Source organism: Scyliorhinus torazame, chromosome 1 (assembly GCF_047496885.1).
Source record: "Scyliorhinus torazame isolate Kashiwa2021f chromosome 1, sScyTor2.1, whole genome shotgun sequence".
Classification (NCBI taxonomy): domain Eukaryota; kingdom Metazoa; phylum Chordata; class Chondrichthyes; order Carcharhiniformes; family Scyliorhinidae; genus Scyliorhinus; species Scyliorhinus torazame.
The window spans coordinates 350,494,798-350,517,559 of NC_092707.1; the positions used below are offsets into that span (position 1 = coordinate 350,494,798).

The 22,762-nt window shown below is 45.8% G+C and overlaps 1 protein-coding gene across 11 annotated transcripts in view; it reads left to right on the top strand.

Moving 5' to 3' along the window:
* mta3 (metastasis associated 1 family, member 3) overlaps positions 1-22,762 on the top strand; it is a 435,625-nt gene that overhangs the window by 120,211 nt on the left and 292,652 nt on the right. For all 11 annotated transcript variants that reach the window (XM_072510300.1, XM_072510268.1, XM_072510343.1 and 8 more), the window contains one exon: positions 11,831-11,948. In XM_072510300.1, coding sequence (XP_072366401.1) covers positions 11,831-11,948 — 118 coding nt within the window. The remainder of the gene's footprint in view (positions 1-11,830; positions 11,949-22,762) is intronic.

A 22,762-nucleotide genomic window follows, 5' to 3' on the forward strand; every position in this document is an offset into this window, starting at 1 on the left:
TCACATTTACTAATACCACCTGCACTCCCTCCAGTTTCCCATTGACCATAATGTACCGACCTCCCACATCTGAAACTATTTCATAGAATTTACAGTGCAGAAGGAGGCCATTCGGCCCATCGAGTCTGCACCGGCTCTTGGAAAGAGCACCCCACCCAAAGCCAACACCTCCACCCCATCCCCACAACCCAGCAACCCCACCCAACACCAAGGGCAATTTTGGACACTAAGGGCAATTTAGCATGGCCAATCCACCTAACCTGTACATCTTTGGGCTGTGGGAGGAAACCGGAGCACCCGGAGGAAACCCACGCACGCACGGGGAGAAAGTGCAAACTCCACACAGACAGTGACCCAAGCCGGAATCGAACCTGGGACCCTGGAGCTGTGAAGCAATTGTGCTATCCGCAATGCTACCGTGCTGCCCCACTATTCTACCCGCCTCAAACATCACCCGCTTATTGATCAGGATGGCGACCCCCCTAGTCTTTGAAACCAGTCCCGAGTGAAAGACCTGACTGACCCAGCCTTTCCTCAATCTAATCTGGCCAGTTACTCTAAGGTGCGTCTCCTGCAACATTACCACGTCCGCCTTCAGTCCCCTAAGATGCACGAACACACGTGCCCTCTTGACCAGCCCATTTAGCCCTCGAACATTCCAGGTGACCAGCCTAGTTGGGGGGCACATTGCCCCTCCCCTTCGCCGAACAGCCACCCCCTTTTTTGGACCTGCCTCCAGCCCGTGCTCCGCGCCTCCACCGGCCCGCCCCCAGGCAGCCTCCGCCCCTAAACTCCTCTCTCTCCTCTCTGTCCCTTGGCCCAAGTTCCTCCCTCATCAGCAGATCATCCCCACCCCCCTAGTAGCAACACTCTGTAACCCAACCCCTTTGATAAACCGAACATATGCACACAAACCCACTGAGCTTCCGTGAGCTAGCCCGCCCAGCTAGCTTGGTGGCCCCCATCCCTGGCGCTGGATAGTCTCCCACATATTGTCCCCCCCGCCCCCCCGCTCATACAAACATACTCCAACATCAATCAATCCCCACACAATTGCCTGACAGAAAAACACCAAAATCTAAACAAGCACTCCTCCATCCCCCAACAGTGCAAATGGAAACCTTAACTCACCCAGCTCTGCCACTGGTCCCAAACCAATACAGAAGGCATTACAAACAGCTTCCACAAAATGAAAAACAAAAAACTTTTGTTGAAAAAGAACAGAGAAACAAATAGAAAACAAAAAACACCCATGAACGTTGCAGCAAAGTTTCAAAAGTCCTCAGTCCACCAACAGTCTTTTCCTTTTCACGAAGTCCAGCACGTCCTCCGGTGACTCAAAATAAAAGTGCTGTTCCTCGTACGTGACCCAGAGACGGGCCAGATACAACAGTCCGAACTTCACCTTTTTCTCAAAAAGGATCGACCTAATCTGGTTGAAGCCTGCTCTTCTCCTGGCCACCTCTACACTCGGGTCCTGGCAGACCCGCAGGATACTATTGTCCCACTTACAGCTCCGTGTCTGCTTGGCCCACTGTAGAATGCGCTCCTTATCTGACCACCATTGCCCTAGGGGGGTCTCCCGTTTGCGGCTTCCTTGAGAGTGCTCTGTGAGCCCTGTCCACCTCCAAGGGTCGGGAGAATGCCCCATCCCCCAGCAACCTCTCAAACATATCTGCGATGTAAGCCCCATCGTCCGCTCCTTCAGACCCCTCCGGGATCCCGACGATTCTCAAGTTCCGCTAGCGGGACCTATTCTCTAGGTCCTTCACCTTCTCCAGGCGCTTCTTCTGCTGGTCTCTCAGCATCCCCAACCTCCAACTCCACTGCAATTTGATGTTCCTCCTGCTCAGCCAGCACCTTCTGGATCGCCCGATCTTGGGCGTCCAATCTAAGCTCCAGCCGCTCAATCGACTCTTTTATCGGGTCCACACAGTCCTGTTTCTGCTTAGCAAAGCCTTTCTGAATGACTTGCACCAGCTGCTTCGTTGACCGCTGGGTCGACAAACCAGAGGTCCGGTCCTCCGCCATGCTGTCTCCCACTGCAGCTTCAGCCCAAGCCTTCTCTGTCTTTCTATTTCTGCCTTCACGAGCACTTCTAATCCTTCTCGCCATGCACCAATGTGGGAATTCAGTGCACAATTGCCTCTGTCTTCAGTTTTACAGTTCAAGTCCGGTAAAAAATCGGGGGATTAGGTCCAAAAGTCCGATCCGAAGGGAGCCACCAAATGTGCGACTTACTCCTTCATAGCCACCACCGGAAGTCCCAATGATGCTGATTTTTAAAAGTTTTGTTACACTCATCCAGGGAAGTGGAAATGATTCCATTGCGCTCTTAACTACTGTTAAGAGAAATGTTTTGGGGAGTTGGGAGATGACGAGTTAGTTGCACTAGATACCCAATCTCTGACTTGGTCTGGTAGCCACATGTTTATGTGATTGGTCCAGTTACTTTTCTGGTTGTGAGGACCGTCAGGGGATAGAGGGGGTTTAATGATAGTAAAGCCATTGATTCTCATGGGGAGGTGGTTAGACTCTTTCTTGTTGGTGATGGTCATTGTCTGGCAATTCTGTATAGTGAATGTTACTTATCAAATAATCTTGCAAGTTGTCGAGTTTTTGAAGCATACTGGTATATACTACTTCATTATCTGAGTTGTGAATATAACTGAACATTGCAATCATCAGAAAATATTCCTACTTCTGACCTTAGGATGGAGGGCAAGTCCTTGATGAAGCAGTTGAAGCGGGTTTGATCTAAGATGTTAGCCTGAGGAAATACTCGAGTGTTGTCCTGGGGTTGAGAAGATTGGGCACTCAACAACTACAATCATCCATCTTTTTGTTAGGCATGACTCTTTAAGCTGGTGGAAAATCTCTCTCTCTCTCTTCGTGTCCCCCCCCAAAAAAAAAAAAATTCCCATTGACTTAAGGTTTACAAGAGCTCCTTGATGCCAGACTCTGTCAAATGCTGTCTTGATGTCAAGGGCAGTTACTCTCCCTTCACCTCTGGAATTTAACTTTTCTGTCTATCTTTGGGCCGAAGCTGTAATAGGTTCTAAGGGTTGAGTGCCCCTGGTGAAACCCAACCTGAGCATTGGTAATCTAGTCATAAGCAATGTTCCTCCTGCAGGATGTTTGAGGTGAGGGATGCAGTTAGTGTCCCTGCTGATTTTACCTGCAGGAAGTGCTGCCATCTCCAGCTCCTCCAAGACCGAGTTAGGGAACTGGAGCTGGAGTTGTAAGAACTTCGGATCATTCGGGAGGCAGAAGGGGTCATAGATAGCAGCTTCAGGGAATTAGTTACACCAAAGATTGGAGATAGGTGGGTAACTGTAAGAGGGACTGGGAAAAAGCAGTCAGTGCAGGGATCCCCTGCGGTCGTTCCCCTGAGAAACAAGTATACCGCTTTGGATACTTGTGGGGGGGGTGGGGGGACTTACCAGGGGTAAGCCATGGGGTATGGGCCTCTGGCACGGAGTCTGTCCCTGTTGCTCAGAAGGGAAGGGGGGAGAGGAGCAGAGCATTAGTAATTGGGGACTCGATAGTCAGGGGCACAGATAGGAGATTTTGTGGGAGCGAGAGAGACTCACGTTTGGTATGTTGCCTCCCAGGTGCAAAGGTACGTGATGTCTCGGATCGTGTTTTCCGGGTCCTTAGGGGGGAGGGGGAGCAGCCCCAAGTCGTGGTCCACATTGGCACTAACGACATAGGTAAGAAAGGGGACAAGGATGTCAGGCAGGCTTTCAGGGAGCTAGGATGGAAGCTCAGAACTAGAACAAACAGAGTTGTTATCTCTGGGTTGTTGCCCGTGCCACGTGATAGTGAGATGAGGAATAGGGAGAGAGAGCATTTAAACACGTGGCTACAGGGATGGTGCAGGCGGGAGGGATTCAGATTTCTGGATAACTGGGGCTCTTTCTGGGGAAGGTGGGACCTCTACAGACAGGATGGTCTACATCTGAACCTGAGGGGCACAAATATCCTGGGGGGGAGATTTGTTAGTGCTCTTTGGGGGGGTTTAAACTAATGCAGCAGGGGCATGGGAACCTGGATTGTAGTTTTAGGGTAAGGAAGAATGAGAGTATAGTGGTCAGGAGCACAGATTTGAAGTCGCAGGAGGGGGCCAGTGTTCAGGTAGGTGGTTTGAAGTGTGTCTACTTCAATGCCAGGAGTATACGAAACAAGGTAGGGGAACTGGCAGCATGGGTTGGTACCTGGGACTTCGATGTTATGGCCATTTCGGAGACATGGATAGAGCAGGGACAGGAATGGATGTTGCAGGTTCCGGGGTTTAGGTGTTTTAGTAAGCTCAGAGAAGGAGGCAAAAGAGGGGGGAGGTGTGGCGCTGCTAGTCAAGAGCAGTATTACGGTGGCGGAGAGGATGCTAGATGGGGACTCTTCTTCCGAGGTAGTATGGGCTGAAGTTAGAAACAGGAAAGGAAAGGTCACCCTGTTGGGAGTTTTTTATAGGCCTCCTAATAGTTCGAGGGATGTAGAGGAAAGGATGGCGAAGATGATTCTGGATAAGAGCTAAGACGAGCAAGGAGGAGACATGAGAAATATTTGGCAGGTAGGATCAAGGAAAACCCAAAAGCTTTCTATAGGTATGTCAGGAATAAGCGAATGACTAGGGAAAGAGTAGGACCAGTCAAGGACAGGGATGGGAAATTGTGTGTGGAGTCTGAAGAGATAGGCGAGATATTAAATGAATATTTTTTGTCAGTATTCACTCAGGAAAAAGATAATGTTGTGGAGGAGAATGCTGAGCCCCAGGCTAATAGAATAGATGGCATTGAGGTACGTTGGGAAGAGGTGTTGGCAATTCTGGACAGGCTGAAAATAGATAAGTCCCCGGGACCTGATGGGATTAATCCTAGGATTCTCTGGGAGGCCAGGGAAGAGATTGCTGGACCTTTGGCTTTGATTTTTATGTCATCATTGGCTACAGGAATAGTGCCAGAGGACTGGAGGACAGCAAATGTGGTCCCTTTGTTCATAAAGGGGAGCAGAGACAACCCCGGCAACTATAGACCGGTGAGCCTCACGTCTGTAGTGGGTAAAGTCTTGGAGGGGATTATAAGAGACAAGATTTATAATCATCTAGATAGGAATAATATGATCAGGGATAGTCAGCATGGCTTTGTGAAGGGTAGGTCATGCCTCACAAACCTTATTGAGTTCCTTGAGAAGGTGACTGAACAGGTAGATGAGGGTAGAGCAGTTGATGTGGTGTATATGGATTTCAGCAAAGCGTTTGATAAGGTTCCCCACGGTAGGCTATTGCAGAAAATACGGAGGCTGGGGATTGAGAGCGATTTAGAGATGTGGATCAGAAATTGGCTAGCTGAAAGTGGCTAGGTGGTTGATGGGAAATGTTCAGAATGGAGTACAGTCACAAGTGGAGTACCACAAGGATCTGTTCTGGGGCCGTTGCTGTTTGTCATTTTTATCAATGACCTAGAGGAAGGCGCAGAAGGGTGGGTGAGTAAATTTGCAGACGATACTAAAGTCGGTGGTGTTGTCGATAGTGTGGAAGGATGTAGCAGGTTACAGAGGTATATAGATAAGCTGCAGAGCTGGGCTGAGAGGTGGCAAATGGAGTTTAATGTAGAGAAGTGTGAGGTGATTCACTTTGGAAGGAATAACAGGAATGCGGAATATTTGGCTAATGGTAAAGTTCTTGAAAGTGTGGATGAGCAGAGGGATCTAGGTGTCCATGTACATAGATCCCTGAAAGTTGCCACCCAGGTTGATAGGGTTGTGAAGAAGGCCTATGGAGTGTTGGCCTTTATTGGTAGAGGGATTGAGTTCCGGAGTCGGAGGTCATGTTGCAGCTGTACAGAACTCTGGTACGGCCGCATTTGGAGTATTGCGAACAGTTCTGGTCACCGCATTATAGGAAGGACGTGGAGGCTTTGGAGCGGGTGCAGAGGAGATTTACCAGGATGTTGCCTGGTATGGAGGGAAAATCTTATGAGGAAAGGCTGATGGACTTGAGGTTGTTTTCGTTGGAGAGAAGAAGGTTAAGAGGAGACTTAATAAGTCTTAATAAGAGGAGACTTTAAACTAGTATGGCAGGGGGGTGGGCACGTGAGCAATAGGTCAGAAGGTGAGAGGATTGAGGGAGAACTAGGGAATAGGGACAGTGTGGCTCTGAGGCAGAGCAGACGGGGAGAAGTTGCTGAACACAGCGGGTCTGGTGGCCTGAAGTGCATATGTTTTAATGCAAGGAGCATTACGGGTAAGGCAGATGAACTTAGAGCTTGGATTACTACTTGGAACTATGATGTTGTTGCCATTACAGAGACCTGGTTGAGGGAAGGGCAGGATTGGCAGCTAAACGTTCCAGGATTTAGTTGTTTCAGGCTGGATAGAGGGGGATGTAAAAGGGGAGGCGGAGTTGCGCTACTTGTTCGGGAGAATATCACAGCTATACTGCGAGAGGACACCTCGGAGGGCAGTGAGGCTATATGGGTAGAGATCAGGAATAAGAAGGGTGCAGTCACAATGTTGGGGGTATACTACAGGCCTCCCAACAGCCAGCGGGAGATAGAGGAGCAGATAGGTAGACAGATTTTGGAAAAGAGTAAAAACAACAGGGTTGTGGTGATGGGAGACTTCAACTTCCCCAATATTGACTGGGACTCACTTAGTGCCAGGGGCTTAGACGGGGCGGAGTTTGTAAGGAGCATCCAGGAGGGCTTCTTAAAACAATATGTAAACAGTCCAACTAGGGAAGGGGCGGTACTGGACCTGGTATTGGGGAATGAGCCCGGCCAGGTGGTAGATGTTTCAGTAGGGGAGCATTTCGGTAACAGTGACCACAATTCAGTAAGTTTTAAAGTACTGGTGGACAAGGATAAGAGTGGTCCGAGGATGAATGTGCTAAATTGGGGGAAGGCTAATTATAACAATATTAGGCGGGAACTGAAGAACATAGATTGGGGGCGGATGTTTGAGGGCAAATCAACATCTGACATGTGGGAGGCTTTCAAGTGTCAGTTGAAAGGAATACAGGACAGGCATGTTCCTGTGAGGAAGAAAGATAAATACGGCAATTTTCGGGAACCTTGGATGACGAGTGATATTGTAGGCCTCGTCAAAAAGAAAAAGGAGGCATTTGTCAGGGCTAAAAGGCTGGGAACAGACGAAGCCTGTGTGGCATATAAGGAAAGTAGGAAGGAACTTAAGCAAAGAGTCAGGAGGGCTAGAAGGGGTCACGAAAAGTCATTGGCAAATAGGGTTAAGGAAAATCCCAAGGCTTTTTACACGTACATAAAAAGCAAGAGGGTAGCCAGGGAAAGGGTTGGCCCACTGAAGGATAGGCAAGGGAATCTATGTGTGGAGCCAGAGGAAATGGGCGAGGTACTAAATGAATACTTTGCATCAGTATTCACCAAAGAGAAGGAATTGGTAGATGTTGAGTCTGGAGAAGGGGGTGTAGATAGCCTGGGTCACATTGTGATCCAAAAAGACGAAGTGTTGGGTGTCTTAAAAAATATTAAGGTAGATAAGTCCCCAGGGCCTGATGGGATCTACCCCAGAATACTGAAGGAGGCTGGAGAGGAAATTGTTGAGGCCTTGACAGAAATCTTTGGATCCTCGCTGTCTTCAGGGAATGTCCCGGAGGACTGGAGAATAGCCAATGTTGTTCCTCTGTTTAAGAAGGGTAGCAAGGATAATCCCGGGAACTACAGGCCGGTGAGCCTTACTTCAGTGGTAGGGAAATTACTGGAGAGAATTCTTCGAGACAGGATCTACTCCCATTTGGAAGCAAATGGACGTATTAGTGAGAGGCAGCACGGTTTTGTGAAGGGGAGGTCGTGTCTCACTAACTTGATAGAGTTTTTCGAGGAGGTCACTAAGATGATTGATGCAGGTAGGGCAGTAGATGTTGTCTATATGGACTTCAGTAAGGCCTTTGACAAGGTCCCTCATGGTAGACTAGTACAAAAGGTGAAGTCACACGGGATCAGGGGTGAACTGGCAAGGTGGATACAGAACTGGCTAGGCCATAGAAGGCAGAGGGTAGCAATGGAGGGATGCTTTTCTAATTGGAGGGCTGTGACCAGTGGTGTTCCACAGGGATCAGTGTTGGGACCTTTGCTGTTTGTAGTATATATAAATGATTTGGAGGAAAATGTAACTGGTCTGATTAGTAAGTTTGCAGACGACACAAAGGTTGGTGGAATTGCGGATAGCGATGAGGACTGTCTGAGGATACAGCAGGATTTAGATTGTCTGGAGACTTGGGCGGAGAGATGGCAGATGGAGTTTAATCCGGACAAATGTGAGGTAATGCATTTTGGAAGGGCTAATGCAGGTAGGGAATATACAGTGAATGGTAGAACCCTCAAGAGTATTGAAAGTCAAAGAGATCTAGGAGTACAGGTCCACAGGTCATTGAAAGGGGCAACACAGGTGGAGAAGGTAGTCAAGAAGGCATACGGCATGCTTGCCTTCATTGGCCGGGGCATTGAGTATAAGAATTGGCAAGTCATGTTGCAGCTGTATAGAACCTTAGTCAGGCCACACTTGGAGTATAGTGTTCAATTCTGGTCGCCACACTACCAGAAGGATGTGGAGGCTTTAGAGAGGGTGCAGAAGAGATTTACCAGAATGTTGCCTGGTATGGAGGGCATAAGCTATGAGGAGCGATTGAATAAACTCGGTTTGTTCTCACTGGAACGAAGGAGGTTGAGGGGCGACCTGATAGAGGTATACAAAATTATGAGCGGCATAGACAGAGTGGATAGTCAGAGGCTTTTCCCCAGGGTAGAGGGGTCAATTACTAGGGGGCATAGGTTTAAGGTGAGAGGGGCAAAGTTTAGAGTAGATGTACGAGGCAAGTTTTTTACGCAGAGGGTAGTGGGTGCCTGGAACTCACTACCGGAGGAGGTAGTGGAAGCAGGGACGATAGGGACATTTAAGGGGCATCTTGACAAATATATGAATAGGATGGGAATAGAAGGATACGGACCCAGGAAGTGTAGAAGATTGTAGTTTAGTCGGGCAGTATGGTCGGCACGGGCTTGGAGGGCCGAAGGGCCTGTTCCTGTGCTGTACATTTCTTTGTTCTTCTTTGTAATAGAGGCATACAAAATGATCAAGGGGTTGGACAGGGTGGACAGTGAGAGCCTTCTCCCGCGGATGGAAATGGCTGGCACGAGGGAACGTAACTTTAAACTGAGGGGTAATAGATATAGGACAGAGGTCAGAGGTAGGTTCTTTACGCAAAGAGTAGTGAGGCCGTGGAATGCCCTACCTGCTACAGTAGTGAACTCGCCAACATTGAGGGCATTTAAAAGTTTATTGGATAAACATATGGATGATAATGGCATAGTGTAGGTTAGATGGCTTTTGTTTCGGTGCAACATCGTGGGCCAAAGGGCCTGTACTGCGCTGTATTGTTCTATGTTCTATGTTCTAAGCGCTGCTTGATAACACTGTTGATGAACCCTAAAGTCCAGATTATCAAACTCAGAGCAACAATTTTATTAGAATCGTGGAATGACTCTGTGACGGTGTGGATTAATCTCATTGTAGATTTGTAGATTCATATCATTGTATCTGGACTAGCTCTTTGAAAGAGCTGTCTAATTACACCCATTCCTTTGTTCTCTTTCCCAATTGCCGAGTAATTTGATTGTCTAAAACTGTTCATCTTGTTACCTCTTGAAAGTTACTGCTGAATCTGTTTCCACCATCCTTTCAGGCAGTGTTCTCCAGATCATCACAACTTGCTGAAGAATAAAGAAGTGTTTCCACATCACTTCTTTTTCTTTTGCCACTGCTTTAAATCTATGATTTCTGGTTACCTTCTACCACTGGAAGTTTTTTCCTAATTCTATCAAAACTGTTTGTATAATTGAATACCTCTATAAAATCTATCCTTACCTTTGCTTTAAGGAGAATATTCCCAGATTCTCAAGTCTTCCTTTCCAATTGGACTCTCTCGTCTTCCTTTTGTACATCTTCTCTGCAGCCACAGGAAGGCCTTCCTAAAGTTCAGTGCCCAGAATTGTCCACAATACTCAAGCTAGAGCATAACTAATGTTTTATATAGGTTTAGCACAATGTGCTTGCTTTTGTACTCGAAACCTCAAGCTAAGGAGGTATCTACTTTTTGGAAGGAAATCTACCATCCTTTACTGGTTTGGTCTCTTATATAACTCCAGATGCATAGTAATGTCATTGACTCTTAATTAGCCTCTGGAATGTCTTGCATGCTACTCAGTTCAAGGGCAATTGGGGAGAGCAACAAATATTGGTTTTGCCAGTGATGCCCATTTCCTGAAAGAATAAAAAAAATCCTATCTAGTATTGGATGTGATTCTGTGATTAGGCAGCACTTGCTTAATAATCCTGTGTGTTATTAGCTGCACTAACAACCAATGTAACATAGCCAAATGAATAATGTATTTCACTTATGCTTTCTAGAAATGTCATATGCACGGACCTGTTCCCTAATTATCTAGGGAGCCTTTAGTTCCTCGTTGCTTTCCCCATAGCAATGGGGAATCAGAGTTGAAATACCAACCAATTAGCCCTCTTTCTCCTATAGTATAAATTGTTATTGTTTGAAATTTGGCATTAACTATAGCCATAGAACTTACGGTGCAGAAGGAGGCCATTCGGCCCATCAAGTCTACACAGGCCCTTGGAAAGAGTGCCCGACTCAAGCCCACACCTCCACCCCATAACCCAGTAGCCCCATCTAACCTCCTTGGACACTAAGGGCAATTTATCATGGCCAATCCACCTAACCTGCACATCTTTGGACTGTGGGAGGAAACCTGAGCACCCGGGAGAAACCCACGCAGACTCGGGGAGAATGTGTAGACTCCGCACAGACAGTGACCCAAGCCGGGAATCAAACTTGCGACCCTGGAGCTGTGAAGCAATTGTGCTATCCACAAAGCTTTGGCACAATTTGCGCTGATGACTGCAAGATGACAACATGGCTCTTTTTTTCAGTAATATAGAACATAGAAAAATACAGCACAGAACAGGCCCTTCGGCCCATGATGTTATGCCGAACTTTTGTCCTAGATTAAGAACAAATTAATGTACACCCCATCATTCTACCGTAATCCATGTATCTATCCAATAGTCGCTTGAAGGTCCTTAATATTTCCGACTCAACTACTTGCACAGGCAGTGCATTCCATGCTCCCAATACTCTCTGGGTAAAGAACCTACCTCTGACATCCCCCCCTATAACTTCCACCATTCACCTTAAATTTATGTCCCTTTGTAATGGTTTGTTCCACCCGGGGAAAAAGTCTCTGACTGTCTACTCAATCTATTCCTCTGATCATCTTATAAACCTCTATCAAGTCGCCCCTCATCCTTCTCCGTTCTAATGAGAAAAGGCCTAGCACCCTCAACCTTTCTTTCTCTCCTACCAGGCAACATCCTGGTAAATCTCCTTTGCACCTTTTCCAAAGCTTCCACATCCTTCCTAAAATGAGGCGACCAGAGCTGCGCACAGTACTCCACATGTGGCCTTACCAAGGTTTTGTACAGCTGCATCATCACCATCATCATATTCTTAGAATCTGCACTCAAAGGCTAAACATGGCTTTAGAGTTTGGTTTCAGTTTAAGTTGTTCATTGCTTATTGCGAGGGAACACATATTTGTGAATAACCAAGCAAATGCAGGGCAACAATGCACACCTTTAGACTGTACATCCTCTGTTATTCTGTGGGAAGTGAAATTTAATGTAACCTTGGTGCGTATTTATGATTTTTTCAAAAATGTTTCTTTATATGTTTGGTAATTTTCATACAGTACTTTTTGAATATTTATTTTCTGTTCTTTAGGATGGCTTTTTCTACTCCTTGGTCTATGATCCCTCACAGAAAACACTTCTAGCAGACAAAGGAGAAATAAGAGTGGGCTCTCGATACCAAGCAGATATTTCAGACATGTTGAATGAAGGTAAGAATGTTTTTTTTTGCATCGCATGAACTAATATCTTCAAGAGGGAATGGCATTGTATTTGCACAGCTTATAAACCTAACTTAATTATACAGCTTGCTTAATTTGAGAATTGCAGTATTACTTTAGTTCTTTAAAACATTCAAATATGTTTTACATTATAAAAGAACACTAATATTTTAGCCTGTTATTGAGATAGTTAGGAAAGTTTAGTAATCATTTTTGTTTGATGCCATGCGAAAGAAATTTAATGAATTTGAAACACAGTTTTCTCATATGTATCTAGCGTCCAGTTTAGTAGCACTAAACAGATGCCTGACAGCAGGGAGAGAAAATGGGAAATGCTGTTATTCTGACCTCCCAGTTACAATTCCACATTGAAAAGAAGTATGGAGAAAAACATTTCTTCATATTTTCTTGGCTGGGCAAGCTTTCATATTGCAATTGCATGTACTCAGCTCTCCATCTCAATCTGACATTCTAATGTTGTAATCTCAACACCTCTCTGTTTATTCCCCCCATACGCTAACAAAATGGTAGTTTCAAGTCAGCTCATGAAGAAAATTAATTGTCCCTCAGCTGTGCAGATACAGATTTTTCATCACCTTCACTCAACTTAGTATTTATGGATGCTATGTGATGCTTTGAAATCTGCTAAAGTGGCTCTGCATTCAAAAGATTAATTATGTAAAGATTATGTATTGAAAATAACAATGTTTTATGGAATATTCTTGCATTACAAAGAAAGGGAAATTAGATGATGTAGACATTGCATGTCGTGGATACCAAGGAAGTTGAGCAGGTTGACTCAATGTATTTGGCTAACTGCTTTGGACATTTTTCCGTAGGACCATAAGACATAGGAGCATTTGGTCCATTGAGTCTGCTCCACCATTCAATGAGATCATCACTGATCAGATATGATGCTCATCAACTCCACTTTCCCACCTTATCTTTATAACCCTTAATTCTTTCACTGATTAAAAAAAACTGCCTATCTCAACCTTTCACATACTTAATGCCTCTACCCCAACACCCCTCTGTGGTAAAGAAATCCACAGATTCACTACCCTCAGACAGAAGAAATTCCTCCTCGGCTGTTTTAAATGGGTGACCCCTTAGATTATGCCCTCTGATCCAAAATCACCCACAAAGCACGGTAGCACAAGTGGCTAGCACTGTGGCTTCACAGTGCCAGGGTCCCAGGTTCGATTCCTTGCTGGGTCATTGGCTGTGCGGAGTCTGCACGTTCTCCCCGTGTCTGGCGTGGGTTTCCTCCGGGTGCTCTGGTTTCCTCCCACAGTCCAAAGACGTGCAGGTTAGGTGGATTGGCCATGATAAATTGCCCTTAGTGACCAAAACATTTAGGTGGAGGTTATTGGGTTACGGGGATAGGGTGGAAGTGAGGGTTTAAGTGGGTCGGTGCAGACCCGATGGGCCGAATGGCCTCTTTCTGCACTGTATGTTCTATGTTCTAAGAGGAAACATCTCTCAGCATCTACCCTGTCAAATATCCTGAGATTCCTACATGTCTCAATAAGGTTGATACTCCGATGAGTTCATACTCAACCTCTCATAAAATCCCCCAATACCCAGGATCAATCTAGTGAACCTTTTGTGGACTGCCTCCAATGCCAGGGGAAAGTACAGTACGAAAGTAAGCTTGCATGGAACATAAAGACTGAAACTAAGATATGTGAAGAGAAAGAGATTGGTAAAGAGAAATGTAGGCTCCCTACAGACAGAAACAGGGGAATGCGTAATAAGGGACAAAGAAATGGCTGAGCAATTGAATACATACTTTGGTTCTGTCTTCACAAAAGAGGACACAAAACAAATACCAAAAATGTTGATGAATGAAAGGTTTAGTGAGAAGGAAGAACTGAGGGAGATCGACATTAGTAGAGATGTGGTGCTGTGAAAATCAATGGGATTGAAGGCAGATAAATCCCCAGGGCCTGACAATCTGCATCCCAGAGTGCTTTAGGAGGTGGCTCCGGAAATAGTGGATGCATTGGTGGTCATCTTCTGGGATTCTGTGGACTCTGGAATAGTCCCTGCAGATTGGAGGGCAGCTCATGTCATTCCAATGTTCAAAATGAAATGAAAATCGCTTATTGTCACGAGAAGGCTTCAATGAAGTTACTGTGAAAAGCCCCTAGTCGCCACATTCCGGCGCCTGTTCCGGGAGGCTGGTACGGGAATCCAACCGTGCTGCTGGCCTGCCTTGGTCTGCTTTAAAAACCAGCGATTTAGCCCAGTGTGCTAAATCAGAGGTAGAGAGAAAGCAGGGAATTATAGACCAGTAAGCCTAACATCGGTAGTGGGGAAAATTCTTGATCCATTATCAAGGACTTTATAGCGGAACATTTAGAAAGCTAGGGGCTGTTTAGCACAGGGCTAAATCGCTGGCTTTGAAAGTAGACCAAGGCAGGCCAGCAGCACGGTTCAATTCCCGTAACAGCCTCCCCAAACAGGCGCAGGAATGTGGCGACTAGGGGCTTTACACAGTAACTTCATTTGAAGCCTACTTGTGGCAATAAGCGATTTTCATTTTATTTCAGTGGCACGATCAGTCAGAGTCAGCATGGATTTATGAAGGGGAAATCATGCTTGACAAATCAGTTGGAATTCTTTGAAGATGTAACCAGGACAGTTGACAAGGGGGAGCCAGTCGATGTGGTGTATTTGGACTTTCAGAAGGCATTTGACAAAGCCCCGTATAAGAGATTATTGTGCGAAATTAAAGCGCATGGGACTGGAGGAAGTGTGTTGAGATGGATAGAAAACTGGTTGGCAGAGAGGAAACGTAGAGTAAGGATGAATGGGTTCTTTTCAAATTTCCACTCACTTAGTGCTAGGGGCTTAGACGGGGCAGAGTTTGTAAGAAGCATCCAGGAGGGCTTCTTAAAACAATATGTAGATAGTCCAACTAGGGAAGGGGCTGTACTGGACCTGGTGATGGGGAATGAGCCTGGCCAGGTGGTAGACGTTTCAGTAGGGGAGCATTTCAGGAACAGTGACCACAACTCAGTAAGTTTTAACGTGCTGGTGGACAAATAAGAGTGGTCCTAGGGTGAATGTGTTAAATTGAGGGAAGGCTAATTATGACAATATTAGGCGGGAACTGAAGAACCTAGATTAGGGACGGATGTTTGAGCGTAAATCAACATCTGACATGTGGGAGGCTTTCAAATGTCAGTTGAAAGGAATTCAGGACCGGCATGTTCCTTTGCGGAAGAAGGATAAATACGGCAAATTTCGGGAACCTTGGATAATGAGAGATATTGTAGGCCTTGTCAAAAAGAAAAAGAAGGCATTTGCCAGGGCTAGAAGGCTGGGAACAGACAAAGCCTGTGTGGAATATAAGGAAAGTCGGAAGGAACTTAAGAACATAAGAACATAAGAACTAGGAACAGGAGTAGGCCATCTGGCCCCTCGAGCCTGCTCCGCCATTTAATGAGATCATGGCTGATCTTTGTGGACTCAGCTCCACTCTCCGGCCTGTACACCATATCCCCGAATCCCTTTATTCTTTAGAAAGGTATCTATCTTTTTCTTAAAAACATTTAAAGAAAGAGCCTCAACTGCTTCACAGGGCAAGGAATTCCAGAGATTCACAACCTTTTGGGTGAAGAAGTTCCTCCTACACTCCATCCTAAATCTACTTCCCCTTATTTTGAGGCTATGCCCCCTAGTTCTGCTTTCCCCGACCAGTGGAAACAACCTGCCTGCATCTATCCTATCTATTCCCTTCATAATTTTATATGTTTCAATAAGATCCCCCGCATCCTTCTAAACTCCAATGAGTACAGTCCCAGTCTACTCAACCTCTCGTCATAATCTAATCCCCTCAACTCTGGGATCAACCTAGTGAATCTCCTCTGCACTCCCTCCAGTGCCAATATGTCCTTTCTCAGGTAAGGAGACCAAAACTGAACACAATACTCCAGATGCGGCCTCACCAACACCCTATACAATTGCAGCATAACCTCCCTAGTCTTGAACTCCATCCCTCTAGCAACGAAAGACAAAACTCGATTAGCCTTCTTAATCACCTGTTGCACCTGCACACCAACTTTTTGCGACTCGTGCACCAGCACACCCAGGTCCCTCTGCACAGCAGCATGTTTTAACATCTTACCGTTTAAATAATAATCCATTCTGCTGTTATTCCTCCCAAAATGGATAGCCTCACACTTGGCAACATTGAATTCCATCTGCCAGACCCTAGCCCATTCACCTAACCTATCCAAATCCTTCTGCAGACTTCCGGTATCCTCTGCACTTTTTGCATTACCACTCATCTTAGTGTCGTCTGCAAACTTTGACACATTGCACTTGGTCCCCATCTCCAAATCGTCTATGTAAATTGTGAACAACTGCGGGCCCAACACTGATCCTTGAGGGACCCCACTAGTTACAGGTTGCCAACCAGAGAAACACCCATTTATCCCCACTCTCTGCTTTCTGTTAGCTAACCAATCCTCTACCCATGCTACAGCTTTACCCTCAATGCCATGCATCTTTAGTTTATGCAGCAACCTTTTGTGTGGCACCTTGTCAAAAGCTTTCTGGAAATCCAGATATACCACATCCATTGGCTCCCCGTTATCTACTGCACTGGTAACGTCCTCAAAAAATTCTACCAAATTAGTCAGACACGACCTACCCTTTGTGAACCCATGCTGCGTCAGCCCAATGGGACAATTTCCCTCCAGGTGCCCCGCTATTTCCTCCTTAATGATAGATTCCAGCATTTTCCCTACAACCGAAGTTAAGCTTACCGGCCTATAATTACCCCCTTTCTGCCGACCTCCTTTTTTAAACAGTGGTGTCACATTTGCTACTTTCCAATCCTCTGGGACCACCCCAGAGTCTAGTGAATTTTGATAAATTATCACTAGTGCGTTTACAATTTCCCTAGCCATCTGTTTTAACACTCTGGGATGCATCCCATCAGGGCCAGGAGACTTGTCTACCTTTAGCCTCATTAGCTTGCCCAATACTGCCTCCTTAATGATTACAATCATCTCAAGGTCCTCACTTATCATATCTTTATTTCCATCAGTCACTGGCATGTTATTTGTGTCCTCCACTGTGAAGACTGACCCAAAAAACCTGTTCAGCTCCTCAGCCATTTCCCCGTCTCCTATTATTAAATCTCCCTTCTCATCTTCCAAAGGACCAATATTTACCTTAGCCATTCTTTTTTGTCTTATATATTTGTAGAAGCTTTTACTATCTGCTTTCATGTTCTGAGCCAGTTTACTTTCATAGTCTACCTTACTCTTCTTTATAGCTTTTTTAGTAGCTTTTTGTTGTCCCCTAAAGACTTCCCAGTCCTCTAGTCTCCCACTAATTTTTGCCACTTTGTATGTTTTTTCCTTCAATTTGATACTCTCCCTCACCTCCTTAGATATCCACGGTCGATTTTTCCCCTTTCTACCGTCTTTCTTTTTTGTCGGTATGAACCTTTTCTGAACACTGTGAAAGATCGCTCGGAAGGTTCTCTACTGTTCCTCAACTGCTTCACCATGAAGTCTTTGCTCCCAGTCTACCTTAGCTAGTTCTTCTCTCATCCCATTGTAATCGCCTTTGTTTAAGCACAAAACACTAGTGTTTGATTTTACCTTGTCATCCTCCAACTATATTTTAAATTCCACCATATTGTGGTCGCTCCTTCCAAGAGGATCCCGAACTATGAGATCATTAATCGATCCTGCCTCATTACACAGGACCAGATCTAGGACCGCTTGTTCCCTTGTAGGTTCCATTACATATTGTTCCGGGAAATTATCCCGGGCACATTCTATAAACTCCTCCTCAAGGCTGCCTTTACCAACCTGGTTAAACCAATCGATATGCAGATTAAAATCTCCCATGATAACAGCTGTACCATTTCTACATGCATCCTTTATTTCTTTGCATATTGCCTGCCCTACCATCCTGTTACTATTTGGTGGCCTATAGACTACTCCTATCAGTGACCTTTTCGCCTTACTATTCCTGATTTCCACCCAAATTGATTCAACCTTGTCCTCCATAGCACCAATATCATCCCTTACTATTGCCCGGATGCCATCCTTAAACAACAAAGCTCCTTTCGTATAGTCTGATACCCTTGGATATTTAACTCCCAGTCGTGACCATCTTTTAACCATGTTTCAGTAATGGCCACTAAATCATAGTCATTCACGACGATTTGCGCCATCAACTCATTTACCTTATTTCGTATACTACGAGCATTCAGGTAAAGTACACTTATGTTGTTTTTTATGTTTTTGTTATGAATCCTAACACCTTGATCAGTAACGTTTCGCAAATTATTTTTCCTCTTACCCTTTCTCCTAATTTTCCTTGTCTTTGAACCCATAGCTCTACATAATAACCGGTCAGGTAACCTGCTGCCTTGATCTCCATTAACCATTATACTGTCCATAGCTTTACACTTCCCTTCCCCCCAACTTGCTAGTTTAAAGTCCTTGTGACCAGCCTATTTATCCTATTCGCTAGAACACTGGTCCCAGAATGGTTCAGGTGAAGACCGTCCCAACGGTACAGGTCCCTCCTGCCCCAGTACTGATGCCAATGCCCCATGAAATGAATCCCTCTTTCCCGCACCACTCCTTTAGCCGCGTGTCAACTTCCCTAATTTTCTCAACCCTATGCCAATTGGCACATGGCTCGGGTAGTAATCCAGAGATTATAACCCTGGAGGACCTGTTCTTTAATTTAGTCCCTAGTGTTTGATAATCCCCAAACAGGTCCTCTTTCCTAGTCTTACCTATGTTGTTAGTCCCAACGTGGACCACAACAACTGGATCCTCCCCCTCCCTCTCCAAAATCCTTTCAAGCCGATCAGAGATGTCCCTCACCCTGGCACCGGGCAGGCAACATACCATGCGGGACTCTCGATCTGGCTTACAAAGGATGCCATCAATCCCCCTAATTATAGAATCCCCTACAACTACCACTTGTCTTTTTGCTCCCCCCTCTTGAATGGCTTCCTGTACCACGGTGCAGTGGTCAGTCAACGCATCCTCCCTACAGCCCTCTTCCTCATCCACACAGGGAGCAAGTACCTCATACCTGTTGGACAAGGTCAAGGGCTGAGGCTCCTCAACTCCTAAACTCAGGATCCCCCTACCTGCCTCCCTTTCAGTCACACGACTCTGTCCCTGACCACTGTCCGAATTAACAGTACTTATTCTACCGGGTGTGACTGCCTCCTGAAACTAAGCGTCCAGGTAATTTTCCCCCTCCCTGATGTGCCGCAGTGTGTGCAGCTCGGTCTCCAGCTCATCAATTCTGAGCCGAAGTTCCTCGAGCAGCCAACACTTGCTGCAGATGTGGTCACTGACGGTCTCAATGGGATCCACCAGTTCCATCATCATACAGCAACAGCACATCACCTGTCCAGCCATATTCAATTAGTTAATTAATTTAAATAATTTTTTTTTAATATAACCTCAAGGATAAACCCGAACACCAACAAAAACACAGCCCTCTCTCGCCACTAACCTAAACTCAGATGCACTCTGTTCCAATCAGCACTCCGTGTCTAAAGGCACTCCTGCCACACCTTTTGTGCACTCACCTCTCCCAGCACTGGGAGTGCGGAGGGCTAGAAGGGGTCACGAAAAGTCATTGGCAAATAGGGTTAAGGAAAATCCCAAGGCTTTCTACACGTACATAAAAAGCAACAGGGTAGCCAGGGAAAGGGTTGGCCCACTGAAGGATAGGCAAGTGAATCTTATGTATGGAGCCAGAGGAAATGGGCGAGGTACTAAATGAATACTTTGCATCAATATTCACCAAAGAGAAGGAATTGGTGGATGTTGAGTCTGGAGAAGGGTGTGTAGATAGCCTGGGTCACATTGAGATCCAAAAAGACGAGGTGTTGGGCGTCTTGAAAAATATTACGGTAGGTAAGTCCCCAGGGCCTGATGGGATTTACCCCAGAATACTGAAGGAGGCTAGAGAGGAAATTGCTGAGGCCTTGACAGAAATCTTTGGATCCTCACTGTCTTCAGGTGATGTCCCGGAGGACTGGAGAAAGTTCAATGTTGTTCCTTTGTTTAAGAAGGGTAGCAAGAATAATCCAGGGAACTACAGGCCGGTGAGCCTTACTTCAGTGGTAGGAAAATTACTGGAGAGAACTCTTCGAGACAGGATCTACTCCCATTTGGAAGCAAATGGACGTATTAGCGAGAGGCAGCATGGTTTTGTGAAGGGGAGGTCGTGTCTCACTAACTTGATAGAGTTTTTTGAAGAGGTCACAAAGTTGATTGATGCAGGTAGGACAGTGGATGTTGTCTATATTGATTTCAGTAAGGCCTTTGACAAGGTCGCTCATGGTAGACTGTTACAAAAGGTGAAGTCACACGGGATCAGGGATGAGCTGGCAAGATGGATACAGAACTGACTAGGTCATAGAAGGCAGAGAGTAGCAATGGAAGGGTGCTTTTCTAATTAGAGGGCTGTGACTAGTGGTGTTCCGCAGGGATCAGTGCTGGGACCCTTGCTGTTCGTAGTAGATATAAATGATTTGGAGGAAAATGTAACTGATCTGATTAGTAAGTTTGCAGACGACACAAAGGTTGGTGGAAAAGCAGATAGCGATGAGGACTGTCAGAGGAGACAGCAGGATTTAAATCGTTTGGAGACTTGGGCGGAGAGATGGCAGATGGAGTTTAATCCGGACAAATGTGAGGTAATGCATTTTGGACGGTCTAATGCAGGTAGGGAATATACAATGAATGGTAGAACCCTCAAGAGTATTGAAAGTCAGAGAGATCTGGGTGTACAGTCCACAGGCCACTGAAAGCGGCAACACAGGTGGAGAAGGTAGTCAAGAAGGCATAAGGCATGCTTGCCTTCATTGGATGGGGCATTGAGTATAAGAATTGGCAAGTCATGTTGCAGTTGTACAAGACCTTAGTTAGGCCATACTTGGAGTATAGTGTTCAATTCTGGTCGCCACACTACCAGAAGGATGGGGAGGCTTTAGAGAAGGTGCAGAAGAGATTTACCAGGCTGTTGCCTGATATGGAGGGCATTAGCTATGAGGAGCGGTTGAATAAACTCGGTTTGTTCTCACTGGAACGACGGAGGTTGAGGGGTGACCTGATAGAGGTCTACAAAATTATGAGGGGCATAGATAGAGTGGATAGTAGAGGCTTTTTCCCAGGGTAGAGGGGTCAATTACTAGGGGGCATAGGTTGAAGGCACGAGGGGCAAGATTTAGAGGAGATGTACGAGGCAGGTTTTTTTACACAGAGGGTAGTGGGTGCCTGGAAATCGCTGCCGGAGGAGGTGGTGGAAGCAGTGACGATAGTGACATTTAAGGGGCATCTTGACAAATACATGAAAAGGATGGGAATAGAGAGATACGGACCCAGGAAGTGTAGAAGATTTTAGTTTAGACGGGCAGCATGGTCGGCGCAGGCTTGGAGGGCCGAAGGGCCTGTTCCTGTGCTGTACTTTTCTTTGTTCTTTGTTGTTTGTTCTTTGGCAGGCAGTAACTAGTGGGGTGCCACAGGGATCGGCACTGGGACCCTAGCTAATCACAATATATATTAATGATTTGGATGAGGGAATAAAATGTAACATCTCAAAGTTTGCAGATGATACCAAATTAGGTGGAAGGGCAAACTGTGACGAGGTGCAGGGATCCTACAGCATGGGTTGGGCGAGTGGGAAAATTAATGGCAGATGCAGTATAATTTGGATAAGTGTGAGGTTATTCACTTTGGAAGCAAAAACAGGAAGGCAGATTACTACCTGAATGGTTGTAAGTTGGGAGAGGGGAGTGTGCAGCGGGACCTGGGTGTCCTTGTGCACCAGTCGCTGAAGGTAAGCATGCAGATGCAGCAAGCGGTAAAGAAGGCTTATGGTATGTTGGTCTTCATTGCGAGAGGATTAGAGTACAGAAGCAGGGATGTGTTGCTGCAATTATACAGGGCTTTGGTGAGACCTCTCGAGGGAGTGCAGCGAAGGTTTACCAGACTGATTGCAAGGATGGCTGGACTGCTATATGAGGAGAGATTGACTAGGTTAGGATTGTTCTAGCTGGAGCTGAGAAGAATGAGGGGGGGAATCTCACAGAGACTTATAAAATTCTAACAGGACTAGGCAGGGTAGATGCAGGGAAGATGTTCCCAATGATGGATGTGTCCAGAACTGGGTATGTCACAGTCTGAGGATTCAGGGTAAACCATTTCGGACAGAGGTTTCTTCACCCAAAGAGTGGTAAACCTGTGGAATTCATTACCACAGGATGTAGTTGATACTAAAACATTGAATATATTCACGAGGCGGCTAGATAGAGCACTTGGGGAGAATGGGACAAAGGCTATGGGGAGAAAGCAGGACTAGAGTTGGATGATCAGCCATGATCATGATAAACGGCGGAGCAGACTTGAAGGGCCAAAAGGCCTCCTGCTCCTATCTTCTCTGTATATCTTTCCTTAGGTAAGGGGACCAAAACTGTTCACGGCATTTCAGGTGGTCTAACTAGTGCCTTGTATTATTTTAGCAAGATTTCCCTATTTTTTTTCCATTAATGAAATAAAAGGCCAACATTCCATTTGCCCTTCCTTTTACCTGCGGAATTTGCGTGCTAGTTTTCTGTGATTTATGCACGAGGATCCCAAATCCCTCTTGAGCTGCAGCTTTCTGCAATCTGTCTCCATTTAAATCAGGTTCAGCTCCTTTATTCTTCCTAACAAAGCGCCCTATTTCACATTCTCCTACATTATCTTCCATCTGCAAAGTTTTTGCCCACTTACTTAACCTGTCTGTATCCTTCA